This window comes from Anas platyrhynchos, chromosome 12 (genome assembly GCF_047663525.1).
Source record: "Anas platyrhynchos isolate ZD024472 breed Pekin duck chromosome 12, IASCAAS_PekinDuck_T2T, whole genome shotgun sequence".
Lineage (NCBI taxonomy): Eukaryota > Metazoa > Chordata > Aves > Anseriformes > Anatidae > Anas > Anas platyrhynchos.
The window spans coordinates 5,955,428-5,969,327 of NC_092598.1; the positions used below are offsets into that span (position 1 = coordinate 5,955,428).

At 41.6% G+C, this 13,900-nt stretch overlaps 1 protein-coding gene across 9 annotated transcripts in view; it reads left to right on the top strand.

Moving 5' to 3' along the window:
• Nucleotides 1-13,900, top strand: part of MAF (MAF bZIP transcription factor) — a 177,164-nt gene that overhangs the window by 8,804 nt on the left and 154,460 nt on the right. For 3 of the 9 annotated variants that reach the window (XR_005268829.2, XR_005268830.2, XR_005268831.2), the window contains exons 2-3: nucleotides 619-713; nucleotides 3,490-3,557. Coding sequence is in view for 5 of the 9 variants with exons in the window: in XM_072043793.1 (XP_071899894.1) it covers nucleotides 3,490-3,523 (34 nt within the window). In the remaining 4 variants the exon portion in view is untranslated. Of the gene's footprint in view, nucleotides 1-618; nucleotides 714-3,489; nucleotides 3,558-3,638; nucleotides 4,643-13,900 lie in introns of those variants that run through there. The other 6 variants (XM_038185414.2, XM_038185413.2, XM_072043794.1 and 3 more) reach the window with 4 other exon arrangements.

Below are 13,900 nucleotides of genomic sequence, written 5' to 3' on the forward strand. Positions count from 1 at the left end.
CAATTGTTAATTCATAAAGAAGCACAATCCCGAAAAATGTTCTCAGCAGCTCTTCCCCCTTTAAAACAGAAATGTCAATGACTGCGTACGGAGGCGTAAAGGCTCAACACCCTATTTCAGCGCCAGCTCTGGCATCTCCCTGCCCCTCAGCCCTGGCTTTTGGGTGCTGAACTCGAGCATCCCCAAGGGCTGCAGGGTGTCGGGGCGAGGGGGTGAGCAGGGACACACACTTCTGCCCGCCCGGCACCTGCCATGGCCAGGGGATAGCACATTTGGGGATGATTCTGTCACAGATTGGAGCAGCTTGAAAATAACCCTGGGCTGGGGAAGGGAGGGGGGGTATCCCTGCCCGGGGGGCTCTGCGGGCAGCCTGGGCTGCTTCGGGGCTGCGGGGGCTGCACCAACAGGGGTGGAGGGGCTCACACACGCACACGCACACCCCCACGTGTGTTTGGGGTGCTGGCCCCAGCCCCGGGGTCCCACCACAGGCAGTTGCCATCAGCAGGGGACAAGGACTGGGCGGGGGGACCAGGGGGCTGGGGCAGGGTGCGGGGTGGCTTCCTTTGTTTGTTTGTTTGCTTGTTTGTTTGTTTCTAAATTCAATTCCTGGAACAAAAGGGGAGGCTGTGCGTAACTAAAGGATCCGTCCGTGCATCCAGAGCTTAGCTCCGGTGGGTCACCCAGGCAGCTCCAGTTGACTGACCGTCCCCTAGGTACGTTTGTGGAGCCACTTCCTTCATTTTGCACACAGGATTTCTTTTTTCTTTTCTTTTTTCTTTTCTTTTCTTTTTTCTTTTCTTTTCTTTTTTCTTTTCTTTTCTTTTCTTTTCTTTTCTTTTCTTTTCTTTTCTTTTCTTTTCTTTTCTTTTCTTTTCTTTTCTTTTCTTTTCTTTTCTTTTCTTTTCTTTTCTTTTCTTTTCTTTTCTTTTCTTTTCTTTTCTTTTCTTTTCTTTTCTTTTTTCCTTTCCCTTTCACTTCTTGCCTTTTTTTCTTTTTATTTTCTTTCTTCTCCCCTTTTTCTTTTTCCTTCCTTTTTTTTTTTTTCTTTTTCACCTGTGTCTAATCTAAACCCCTCTGAAATCAAAGGGATCTTTTTTAATGGCATTTTGGATCAGACCCTGAGATCTCTGCAGGGAGCAAGGAGAGTGGGGGGAGCAGGATTTACATTTCATGGCTTTTAAAGAATCTGAAGTACAGAGGAGAACAGCTTTCCGAGGCTGAGTTTCCCAAATCTATACGATGGATGGAGCATGGATGTGATTAAGCTTAAAGCCCTTTCTTAAAGAAAGCAAGTAAACTCCCTCTCCTGAAGCCTGAACCCCACTTCTCCAATTTAAAACAAAATGTCTTGCCAAGGCCTTGGTAGTGGGTTGTCACGATGCTGAAACGGATGGAGACAGAATCAGTTTGAGTTGTTGGTATCACTTCTAAAGCTGCGGTGCTCTCCGCTATGAACAACCCCTGCTCTCTCAGGCACTTGGAGCTGTTGCACTGAAACATTAGTGGCAATGAAAATGAACCTGAAAGTGAACCAAATAAGACCTAGTTTTTTTTTTTTTTTTTTCTTTTTTTCTGCCTTTTTTTTTCTCCCTTCACCAAAACTTAACTGTTTCTAAAATCACTGATGAAAGCATTTTAATACGTAGGAAGAAATGCTGGAACCTGCAGTGCGATTCAGTGTTTTGTGGTGTGGGTTGAACAGATTTTACTTTCCATAGGGTTTCCTCCTGCAAAGTCATTGTAGAGGAGGGAATACTGTAAGATTAAATCTGTTTAAAATACTATATTCATGTCACACCAGATACAGTCTCCAGACTGTGCACAGTCTTTCAGCTTCCTTTATTGTGAAATCCTTTTAAAATAGCTCAGCATAGAGCAGAAAACTTATTCAAGTATAACTCTCTTGCACCAACTCTGCCAGATAAAATAAAAGGAAGTTATCAGCCCTCTTAAATTAACAAATCTGCTCAGTGTCTCTGGCTGCCTTCCTGCTGTCTTACTTTCTTAGTCTCTTTCCTTATTAATAAACTGATAGTTTAATAAACCTGCTAAATGAATAAATGCGCCTTGCCGGTGGAAGCGGGTTCCTTCCACTCTGCTTCAGGTCTCCTGTGATGTGGCTGAACTGTTGTGGTTTTAGATAAGGGATGTCCTCATCAAAGGCTAAGCATGATAAAAGCAGGCTGACCACATCGCTTTCTCGATGCTCTTCAGGTGTGAGACCTGAATACCTGTTCCTGTCGGCCGAACGCATTAATAACAGGATGGATTCACCACTGGGCATGAAAGCAAAGGTCATCTTGAGGAAAATGACACCAAAGGTCTACAGGAGTCACTGTATTTAAGAGATCCTGGGCCGCATGCCAAGCATCGTGTTTAAAGAAGCGCTGCCCCCCTTCTCCAAAATCCCTGGGAGGGGATCAGCGGCGGGGTGAGGGAGGCAGAGGAGCTGTCACAAAGCAGCAGCTCAGCCCCAGACGTCAGGCAAAAGGTTTCCTAGAAAAAAAATGACTGAATGTCGAATTGTCCCCTGAAGGGACCTGGTGCTTCCCGCATGGGGAGCCCTGGGACACGCTGCACCTTCCTGAGTGATGCTGGAAGGGAGAGGGGCAATCCTGCTGGCACAAAACGTGCAGGCGAGTTTTGTAAAAGCTGCAGAGCCGTTCTGGCATTAAATTACTGAAAAAGCGCCTATAGTGCGTCTTGCTATTTTTTTTTTTAATAAAAAACGATCAGGCTCGTGGTTTATCCTCGCTCTGATTATGCTGTACTATTACAATAACTTGATGGAGCTGAAACGTTCCTGCAGGCAGTTTATAGAAAATATATGTACATGCCTGTGTATATATACCCAGGGAGAGAAAGTTAAATATAGGGGACACAACAAAATATCCATGCTTAAGAAACACAGATTGACTCACTGACTTTCCTCATTTATTGTACAAAGATTCACTCTATGTATGTTGAATTTCTTTTTAAATTAGATTTTAAATATATGTTGACAGTAGGAATTTGTACAGTGTGAACGACCGCAGGGAGAAATGACAGCTCTGTTTTTGTTATTAAAGTACTGTCTGGGAAATAATGGAACGTGTACAGAAATTGATTATTATTTTGCCAATTACATTAGTGTAGCTAATAATAATCATTAAGAAAAAAAAAATACAAAAAATACATTTTCAGATTTTAGAAGGTGATATTCACTGTGAGGCAAAAATATGTTTTTAAGGTAATTTATTGGTAAAATTCTCCTGTTATTAATGCTAAGTAGAGACCAGATGTGCAAGCTAGAAATGTTTCATTTTAAACTGTTTTAATTTTCTTCTTCACTCACAGACAGTTAATATACAGTACATGAGACTGTCTGAATTTAATTTTGGATTTGAACATAAGAGAACCTATTTGTACAATAGTGGCACAACAGACATGTTTTACAATGCTAAAAATTCCTTTTAATAATGGCATATTTTAATATATTTACTAAATTAGGTACCCGAGAGAATCTTCTACAACGGTGATGTGAAATTCCCTGTTACCTGAGGTCAAAAAAAAAAAAGGTATGTTTTCACTTTCATTAGCAATTTCTCGTATTTCGGGAGGGATGGTAATGTCACCGCTTTGTTTCCTGCTGCTCACAGGGAGCTGCGGTCAGAGCCCGGGAGCCACTGGCAGTCTCCCGGTGCAGCTTCCAGGCTTTCGGATGAGGCTGGCTTTCAGGTGCCTACAAGAAGCATTCTGCAGTGATTGGGCTTTGTACTTTTGTCAGGCAGGCAGCTCTCCCATGTCCCACAACTCATATGTAATCCTTTGCAAATGTTTTCTTTCTTTTTCTTCAAGCGCTAGTGTTTCAGATATCAGCTATGGGGAATAAGGATGGGTCTTCTGAAGGTCTCCTTCAGATCTTGATGAAAATCATGAGGCTGTGTTAGGCAACTTCTGTACTCCCAATTTACAATAGAGTTTAATTCACAGCACTGCTTTCCTCGTCAAACTCATGTTCATTCAGTCTGTCAACATTGACTAAAAAATATGCCGCTAACAAAAATGTGGGGATTAAATGTTCAGGCCCTTTCCCTGCTAGATTCAAGCAGGCACTTTTTTTTTTTTTCCTCCACATGGAATCTGATTTTTATTGACCTCAACTGTAAAAAAAATACTAAATGGCTTAAATGAGCTTCAAGGTTGCAATGACAGAGATCCCTGCCTGAATTTTGTTATGAAAAGTTCTGTTTTAGTTAAGAATACACCCTACCACACTTTGATCAAACATAATGTGCTACTATAAAAGAGTATTTTATTAGCTCATGTAATTAGCTTTTATTAAAAAAAAACATTTAAAATATGAGTGAGAGTGGGGAAGGGGTAGCCAGCACTCTAGACTTTACACCAAATAGGATAGAAAGGAGTTTTTGTTGGTATACAGCCTGCAGAAGTGGGCTCCTCAAGGAAACATTTCATTGAAGGAGCAGCTCCTGTTCATCACCTTCTTTTTCAGTGTAATGGCTGCAATTGCAATAATCTGGGAGGAAGCCTTTCCCAGTTCCTGTAATTTATGTATGTGATTATTAGATATATATAAATCATATAAGTGATATAAATTCATGTTATCCATATATTAAAAAAAAAAAAAAAGAAAGAAAAAGCAAAAGCTTTTTTCCCTGATGTGCACTTGTGATCTTGGGACTTGCTTAACCTGCTGCTCTGGGACAATTCATTGCTCCTTCCTTCCAATATTTTGTGGTTACCCTGTCACAGATGATAGGATAAAACAGCAGCAAAATCTGTTACTTTTAAGCAAATAGCTGTCGGGTCTCGGAAGAGTTAACGAACTTTTATGGCAAGGTTCAGACAGATCTGACCCCTATGGTAATATTTCATCTAAGGTTACTGTTGGGAGAGAAATCAAATTTCAGCTGTGAGCATGATTGACAGGTGAAAGCAAGAAAGAGAAAGACATCTGGTCAGATGGGGAATTTGGGAAGGAGAAGGACAATTCAGGGGAGTGTCTCTGTGATATTAGGAATAATAAGCTGAGCTATGAAGACTCCAATACTCCACACTCTCTGGAGGCGCGCTCCATGGAGATATTCATTGCTATTCATGGAGGTGCTTTGATTAAGGGGATTTCAGCCTGCACGTTTCTAGTAGTGGACAGTGGTCTCCATGGTCTAACTGACTAACTTGACTACTTTGAACAAATTATGTTATTTCTGGCATACTTTTAGCATTTCAAGGCAATTCCCTTTACAAATATGACCGGAGCATTTGGCGGGTGCTGGTTAAGACGTCCTCACCATAATTTCCCCCTCGTGTCTAATGGCAGCAGGATTTGCAGCCACTGAGGATACACTGCGGTATTTCTTAAGGCAAGTGTTATTTTCCAAGGGCCATGTGTTGGCCAGTTCCATGTGCAGGACTCCCAGTAGCCGTGGCAAACATCCCTCCCAGTACATACATAACCCCAGACATGTTTGATACCTATTTTATCCGACTTCAGTGTATTTTGTTTGGTGAAGAACAGCTTTTCCATCTTCCAACATCCTGAAACCTGCTCAATTATTTTCTGATTGGCGTGATAATGTTGGAAAGCAGAATTTGGTTCTGACACATAAACTACAGCCCAGCTTTCTCTTAAAAATGAAGTGAAGGAGAAGAAATCTGGTGGCTTTTATCACTGTGTAACTGTTAATATTTAATTTTTCAAGACAAAGCCAGGGTCTCTGAAGGGCTTAAGTAATGCTCCAAGGGCAGGACGTGGAAATGATGGACCCTAGGATCTAAACTGCTCCCTGCCTCCATCCCAAGTGAAAGAAAAGGTCCTGGCCCCACCACAGCTTTGGTAAAAGCCCCATTGAATTCACAGGCCCCAGATTTTCACCAGCGTGCGAACGTCTATGGAGCAAGTCATACTAATAAAAAGCAAGATATGAATTTATCAGTCAGTAGCTGTGCTGTGAATTCCCTGGATGGGTGATCCTATCTGGGAGTAAAAGTGGATCCCCCCCAAACCCTCCCCAGTATAGCTTAAGCTGCTTTAAAAATAAAACAAAACAAAACAAAACAAAACAAAACAAAACAAAACAAAACAAAACAAAACAAAACAAAATAAAATAAAATAAAATAAAATAAAATAAAATAAAATAAAATAAAATAAAATAAAGTAAAATAAAATAAAATAATCCACTTTTACTCTGGAGCAGGAGTGTCCACCCTGGGAATGGGTAGCAGTGCGGTATGTTTTACTACATAATTCCCCCATCTGGGTGAGCCCTAAAACTAAGGAGAGAACAAGAAGCAGTAAAGAACAGAAATATATTTTCTGTTCCCTTTTCAGTTTACCTCTAAGACCTTTCACACAAGGGAAATCACGGCAATCTTAAAGTATATATTTGCTTACTTTTCACTGCTATTCCTGCATTCGCACATGCATTTTTAAAAGAGATTTGTGTTTTGTACAAGACCTTTTGCTTTCTCATGTTTTTCAAGTGTATTTTTGATGTACAACCAAATCTGACTGTTGTTTGTGGCATCATATTTCATTTCATGGCCACAGCCTGTGATGTCAAGCTGCCTGACGTCCCTGCAAGTAGACCCCAAGTTTTATTCTAAGACCATATATCTGATAAAATTGAAAATTAAAGCCAACAACTGTAAAAACAATCATGTTTCTTTGTGTATGAGTGAGTTATTTTTAACTTCCCATTGTTGAGTTAGCCATCCCTTTAAAATGTCTTTATGTTTTGAGCCTGATATCAAGATAACTTCCATGAAATATTATTGGCAAGTTTCCCATTGCAGTCAATGGGAGCCTTGTACGTATTTTTCAAGCAGATGTGCTATATTAAGTCTAAATGAGAATCTTTTATTTCAAATGGGAGGCAACATGCTGTTCTTGCTAAGAAATTGATAGTAACATATCTCCCTTCATTTTCTCTTCCCAAACATATTCTGTACAATTTACTGGTCATTTTACATAAGTAAAAAACCTGTTTTCTAGTATTTAAAAACAAACAAACAAACAAACTGAAAAAAAAAAAGAGAGAGAGAAAAAAGAAGAAACTTTCACAATGTCTCACACTCCTTTCTAGCTTATTCCTGAGAATATGAATTATCAAAATATTTTGAGTCTTCATGAGCAAAGAGAAAGTTCTGTGTGACATATCTGACAGTTTTTACTCCCACCAAATTCCCAGTAAAATCAATTTAATAGTTTTCCCTGTTTTTAAAATAAACTCTAAAATATTTTTCCACTGATGTGGCTTTAGCTTTTGTTTAATTCTAATAGAGGATTTTAAGTTAACTGCTACAAAAACTGAAATATTTTTAAAACTTCTCTTTTGGATTTCCTAATTTGTGCCACTTATGAAATGACTCACACTGTACCAAAATACGGGAGATTGATGAGACAGGAAAAGTACTGATTTAACGTCCCATGTGTAAAATTACTTCTCAGGCTTCCACATATAGTCCTGATGTTTAGAGTGCAGAAATCGAGAGCTGGGAGTTACAGCCTGACTCACTTGTGAGACTTTGACCCAGTTCTTTGATTCTAGATTCAGCAAAATACTGCAGCACTTTAAACTTGTTATCTTAGGTGTCTTCTAAAGGTCTGTTACCGTTGATCTCTTTATATCTCAGTTTACACAGTTATAAACCCGGATAATTAATTCTTACCTTCTAGGCTTTTGTGAGAGTTAAAAAATCGCTGCAATGGAAGCCTTCTAATGAAGGCCAGTGTGGTGGAGTGCTCGCTGTTCACCTTACTTCATGTCCTAGGGCAAGAAATGCACGGGGCAGCCACCGGCACAAGCCCCATCTACCGCTCCCGGGATGGGGGGGCAGCTGCTCCCGCAGCGACACTTGTGATGTCTGGGACTTCTGTCAGAGTGAGAAACCCCTCCACAGGTCAGGCACTCTGGGAGCAGGTGATTTTCTGAATGAAACACAACTCATTTGGATCAGTCAAAATGTAAGCAAATCATGGTTCAGTTATGTGCCCCTCTCCAAACCCCCTCCCCCCCCCAAATATACATCCTAAAATCCTATATGTACACACATACACACATATATGGAATAACTGCTGTGCACCTGCAAGGTATGTAAAGGTCCCATTTGTCCTTGTAATTCCTCGGTGCCATTACATTCATTTCCCAAGGTTCAAGCCATTATCATTCAGCAGCGGTGCAGCCTTGCTTTTCTTTAGTCCCCATGTTATTAGTCTCCCTCCTACTCTCTAACCCCCCGATCTGTAATGGAGTCTACAGCTCTACATTTGCTGGTCATAAAGATTTTTGCTTGAAATGTTCCAAAAATGCTGGGGGGTGGGAGGGTGGGGGGAGATAAATAAATAAATAAGAAAGCCTGTGAGCAACACGCTGTGCCATGCTCGAGCATTGCACTTCTCCGGGAAAGATAATAAAGATATTAGCACTCATATAATTTCAGATAGGAAATGAAACCAGACATGAAAGAAACACTAGCTCCAGCTGTTGAGTGGGAATCAAACTAGCTCTGGGAATTACAGGTACTGTCACTGGAGACAGCCCGACTTCTGAGAAATGACCTCAGGTGTAGGAGCTTGCTGTGGCCCCTTGCAGATATTAACACCTAATTAACAATCTGCAAGAGCATCCTACATCTTAATCACCAGTGAGGTGAGAATGACAACCGAAAGAGTAGAAGGAGAAGGGGAATGGTAATTTTTCCTCTGCACGCATCATCTAATAACCATGGTTATTCAGATGCAGCTAAATGCGATTTCCTTTTAGTCATTTCTGTCTATTGGAAGGCACAGTAAGTTCATTTGCTAGCAGGTAGGCAGCGGAGGTGAGAATTGAATTGATCTGAGATATTCTGAAAAATTGACCCAGAGGTCATTCGTAGTTTAAATTGGGAAGCAAGACTGAGTTTATGTCTTCCCTTTCTTCTTTCCCCTCTGCCTGCTCCCCCTTCTTTTTGTGTTTCCAGGCATGTTATTCTGTATTGTGTAATTATTTAAACATACTCTGGTGGTAGGGAACCTTGTTCTCTCAAAGTTAATCAAAATAAAGAGAGCTTTTGTTAGCAGTGATAGGTAATTAAATAGCTGGCTTCATGTTGTGCAGAGGTATTGTGCTGGCTTATTGACATCTGAGAACTGGGCTCCCCAGCCCTTCTGCACACAAACAAGCTTGCCGAAGTCACCGAGATTAAGGCCTGGGCTAAATTAAGCAAATTTGCTCCGCACGCTGTGCTGCACCACCGATATTCCCTTGGCACAAATTCCTGGCAGCTGGGATGCTTGGCAGGACTGCGGAGCAGGGACCGGCCCTGGCTCCAGGGATGTTGAGCGCTGCAGGAGCTCGGTGAGGGCAGTGGCTAGGTGGGGATGAGGGGCTGGGTCCGACATCGGGACAGGACCGGGCAAAAGCTGGTTTGGGTCTCCTGTGAAGGAGGGCTGCTTTCTGGGGGGCTGCATTTTAACAGGAGAATCACATTGATTTTTTTTTTTTTTTTCTGTGTGCCTGTTACTTTCTGTCTGTCATTTTAACCAGGAACAGTCGTAAGCATAGATGAGAACAACCCGCTTTTCCCATCTTCAACTGTGATACAGACAACTAGGGCCACGGTCTGCTCCTATTTATGTGGTGTAAGTGGTCAGGAGCGTAGGGAAGCTGACGGCAAGGCTCCGGGCTTAGACCCATGCCAGAAAGCCGGTGCTGGTAGCAATCAAGCGAGAAACAATGGGCCAGATTTGCTCGATCAAAGGCGAGAGCAGCTCTCTTGTGCTCCACGGAGGCACTCCTTGGCTGGGCGAGCGAGTTGAGAAGAGAGGCAGGCAGGGATCAGGGAGCGAGGGTTGTACACAAGTACACGCTGCAGACCTTGTTCGGCATCTGCCCTACCTGCAGCACTGCCTCTCCATGTCTCAGGAGGGATCTATTTCCATATCACTCAGACCCAAATTATACTCTAATAAGGAGAGAAAGGAAAAGCGTGGAACAGATTATATTAACCACACGGCTTTTGTGGAAACTCCCATCATTTTCTTTCCAAAGACATGAGATAATCTCTGTGTTTTCTGTTACGCTCATTTCTCCAACTCTTTTAGCTTTGTTTTCACATGTTGGCCTTGCGCTAAAAAATCTAACTTGACATCTTGTGTCTTCTCAGCTAAAAAGGTATCAGTTCCTGGACTTAATGTCAGCTGTTCCCAGATCAAAGCCAAGAAACATAAAAGTTGACATATATTATTTATTTCATGGTTTACATCAATGATGTTTCTCTCTACCCTTTTTTGTTATTATTGCTGATGTTTTGCCCATAATGTTGTGCTCGCTGCTCAAAAGTGTTTGTCCCCTACAGACAAATATTCATATTAATGTAATCCATCAGCAGTTAACAAATGCCAGCTCACTTCGGCATTTCCCGCACACCCAAGACTCCCATTGTTTTTGCAGGAATATTTGGGTGTGAGAAGAATGCAGGATCAGGCCCCTGGGTGGTGATTTTGGAGCTGGCGACTCTCTCCCCCAGCCCAAGCAATGCCCTGGGTCGGCTGGAGAAGCAGCTCAGCTGGCTGGCGCAGGGAGTGGGAGATGGTGCATTCCCTCCCTGCATTGTGAGTGCTGCAGAGGCGAGAAAAATGCCAGGCTTTGAGGGGAGCAAAAGCTCAAATAAAAACTCTTTTTTCTTTCTTTTTTTTTTTTCTTTTCATTTTTTTCCCTTTGTTCCTACCTTTCTCCATCCTTCTCGCCTGCCTTCGGAGTTCAGAGCAAGCCACTCAGTGTCTGGCTCTGGGCTGCAGTCAGAAAATCGTGAGATTGGCCAGAAATGCCTGTGCATCCCTCTTACCACTCCAGATAGTGTAAAACTTTCCTTTTTGTTTTCTCTTTGTCAACAACTGTCGCAGGTTTTGCTTCCTGAGTTGCAGAATCAGACAAAGCGCTGAGTCTGATTTTGCCCCCTACCCTCCCACAAGCTATTTTTTTTTCTGCAATGAAAATAATAACGGTTAAGAAAGATCCTTGGGATTTTTGTTGTTGTTGTTGTTTTCTTTTGTTTAGTTTGGTTTTATTCTAAAGCTTGCTGACAATTGTCAAATGTTCATTCTAGCAAAGAAGTGCTCTGAGGGTAGAGCCCCTCTATACAGCTGACAGGAGTCATTTGCAGCTCTCCTTAGAGCTCAGCTATTCGGAGAATGTGTGTCACTTTACTGTTTCTTTAAAATTTAATTGGGATCAGGCAATCGAGTGTCTCCAAATTTTTGCCTCTTCAGGCTGGCAATAAAGCCACTTATAATTTATAATCAAAGTTTGGTATCGTTAAACTAAACTGTAAAACCGACTTCAGGGTTTCAGTTGTAAAATAAATATACGATAAATATTGCAATGGGGCTTGAGTAGCACAGCTAACAACAGCACAGTGATTGCATATATATCTGTGTGTGTGTGTGTGTGTGTACATACAGTTCCAAAGGTAAGATCTAAATAACAGATAACTGGATGTATTCTTTCTTGGTGGAACTGAAACTAAGATAGATTTATAGCCCAAGTAGTTATTTTAAATGCACAATGAAGTGTTAATTTATTAAAGTCATTTATGCATCTACATTATTTTTATGTCTTTATTTATATTTTTCTGTACTATGGAGCAATGTAGTATTCATCCTGGGTTTTTCTGTCTGTTGACTGTAGCACTCCTTTGCTTAGATTTTTTTTCTAACAAGGCAGCTCATTTAGAAAGAAATGTTTATGTGAAGTGCTTGTCAGTTGGCATTTTTACTGGTGTGCTAACCCAAAGGTAAAATATAAAGGCACGTCTTTTCCTTGCTGGCTTGTTGCTACTAGAAGGGTTCCTCCCTTGTTAGCTTGATAAATAATTTTACTAGCGGGAATCTGCTGAATTTTTATGCTTGCTGTCTATTTTCTGCTTGCTGCAAATAAATTCCAGCACTCAGAGGGCACTAAAACCCCAAACACATGGTATTTTCCCATTTTGTTGCTGGTTGCCTAAAATATTTATTTCATCTTGTGTTTTTAATTAAATTTTTAAAAAAAATAAAAAAGAGAAAGAAAAGGAAAAATCCCTTAAAATTTTCAATTATTTCTAAATGAAAGTTTTAGTCCAGATTATATTTAATGTAAAATCTTGAATTTAAATAACATGGTATCACAGGTAAACTAAATGGGCAGTGTTAAATCAGTCATCGCTCCAACTACCTAGTGGTTTTCAGATTAAGTGTGAGGATTATTTATTGACGTATGATCTGGTCAAGCATTCCTTATAATTTATTATATACTAGTTTTCCCAGCTTGCAATCAAGAAAGCTAATTTAATTTGTGAAATAAATACTCCACTTCTGAGAGAAAATGCACCAAAAAGCGTTATGTTATGCATTGCCATAATATATACAGCAGAAAAAAGTTTGAAAGAAATTAAACTGGAGAGGCTAAAGTAGAAGAGGCATTGGTTTACTTTTCTTTTTTTTTGTTGTCTTTTTTTTTTTTTTTTAAGGACTATTTTGCAGTTACTGAAGCTTTACAAAATTTAAAATTCAATTTAATCCAAGCAAGCAAGAACCTACCAGGAAGCCTCTCCTTTGCCCATGGCAAACTGGGTGCTGGTGGGCATGCAGCACTGGTGCGTGTCTGGAGGCTCGCTTTTTGGTACAGCAGGTCACTGCTTAGCATCCCACTTCCCTGAGTTTGGGGGGCTTTGCAGACTGAGGCACATTTTGGAGCTGTCTTTTCTCTTTTGGGATGTAGACGTGCAAAGGCAGCTTTTGCAAGGCTTTTTCTTCAGTAATGCTGGTGTTTAGATTTGCCTGAGACTCTTGTGCATGCTGATGGCAGAAGGTCTGACCTTTTTCTCATAACAGGATCCCCATGGCTCCTGGGGGGCAGTCCCAAATCTCCACTCACAGATGCCCCTAGCATCATGCCCTCTTCCCTCTGCACATTTCACGAGGTGAGCAGTTACTTGACCTGGTGTATTGGCCCAGTTACAGGGGTGAAAGAAAAGGGTGGTAAAAATCTCGTCCCTTCCACCACCTAGAGTGACATTTCTGTATCTGAGGTCACATCTGGGCATTGTGGCCTTGCTGCATTTCCCTGTACACAAATGGGAGACACGAGCACCTTCAGCAGAAGAGCAAAGCACTGGTCTCATCCCCGCTGAGAGAAGCCAGGCATCATGTCCTGCTCAGTAATTCCCTCAAACAGCAGAGCCACATACCCATGAAGATGCCAGGAAAATCCACCAAAATTTTTAGAATTATTTGCATATTTTTAACACAATTCGTCTCAAAGCAATCCTCCAACTTTGACCCAAATTCTTGCATTCTTACACCAACCACCCTGCCATCTGTGTACTAATTAGCATAAGAAGTAGGTGACTGATCAGAACAGTGGAGATGGATGCTGTGGTCTGGCTGGCCTGCGGACACCAGTCTTTTTGTTTACATGAGCACAACCCAGATCAAGTAAACGGGAAGGAATAATGCGCCAGCACTGAATAGATAAGGGAAAACCTTGGGCAGTGGGGAAAATTACCCTTGGGGGCTCCGCTGTATAAAATCATAAATGAAACAGGGTTGCAAGAAATCTCGAGAGGCTATGTAATCCGTCCCTGTGCCGTGAGGCAGGGTCAGACAGGCTGCATTATCCCTGACAGATATTTGCATAGCCTGGTTTTGAAGACCCCCCTGGAGAGGGCACAGCCTCCCTGGAGGCTCCCTTACAGACCTTGGCTCCTGTCGCTGCTCAGAAACCTTTCCCCTTGTCTAACCAGAGGAGCTTTCCTGTGGTGCAGGTCCCTTACGCCTTGTCCTGGTCACCCAGAACACCGTACGCCTTTCCTCTTTGCACTGACCCTTAGCATATTTGACGGCTGTTGTTATGGCTTGCTGCAGCCTCCTTTT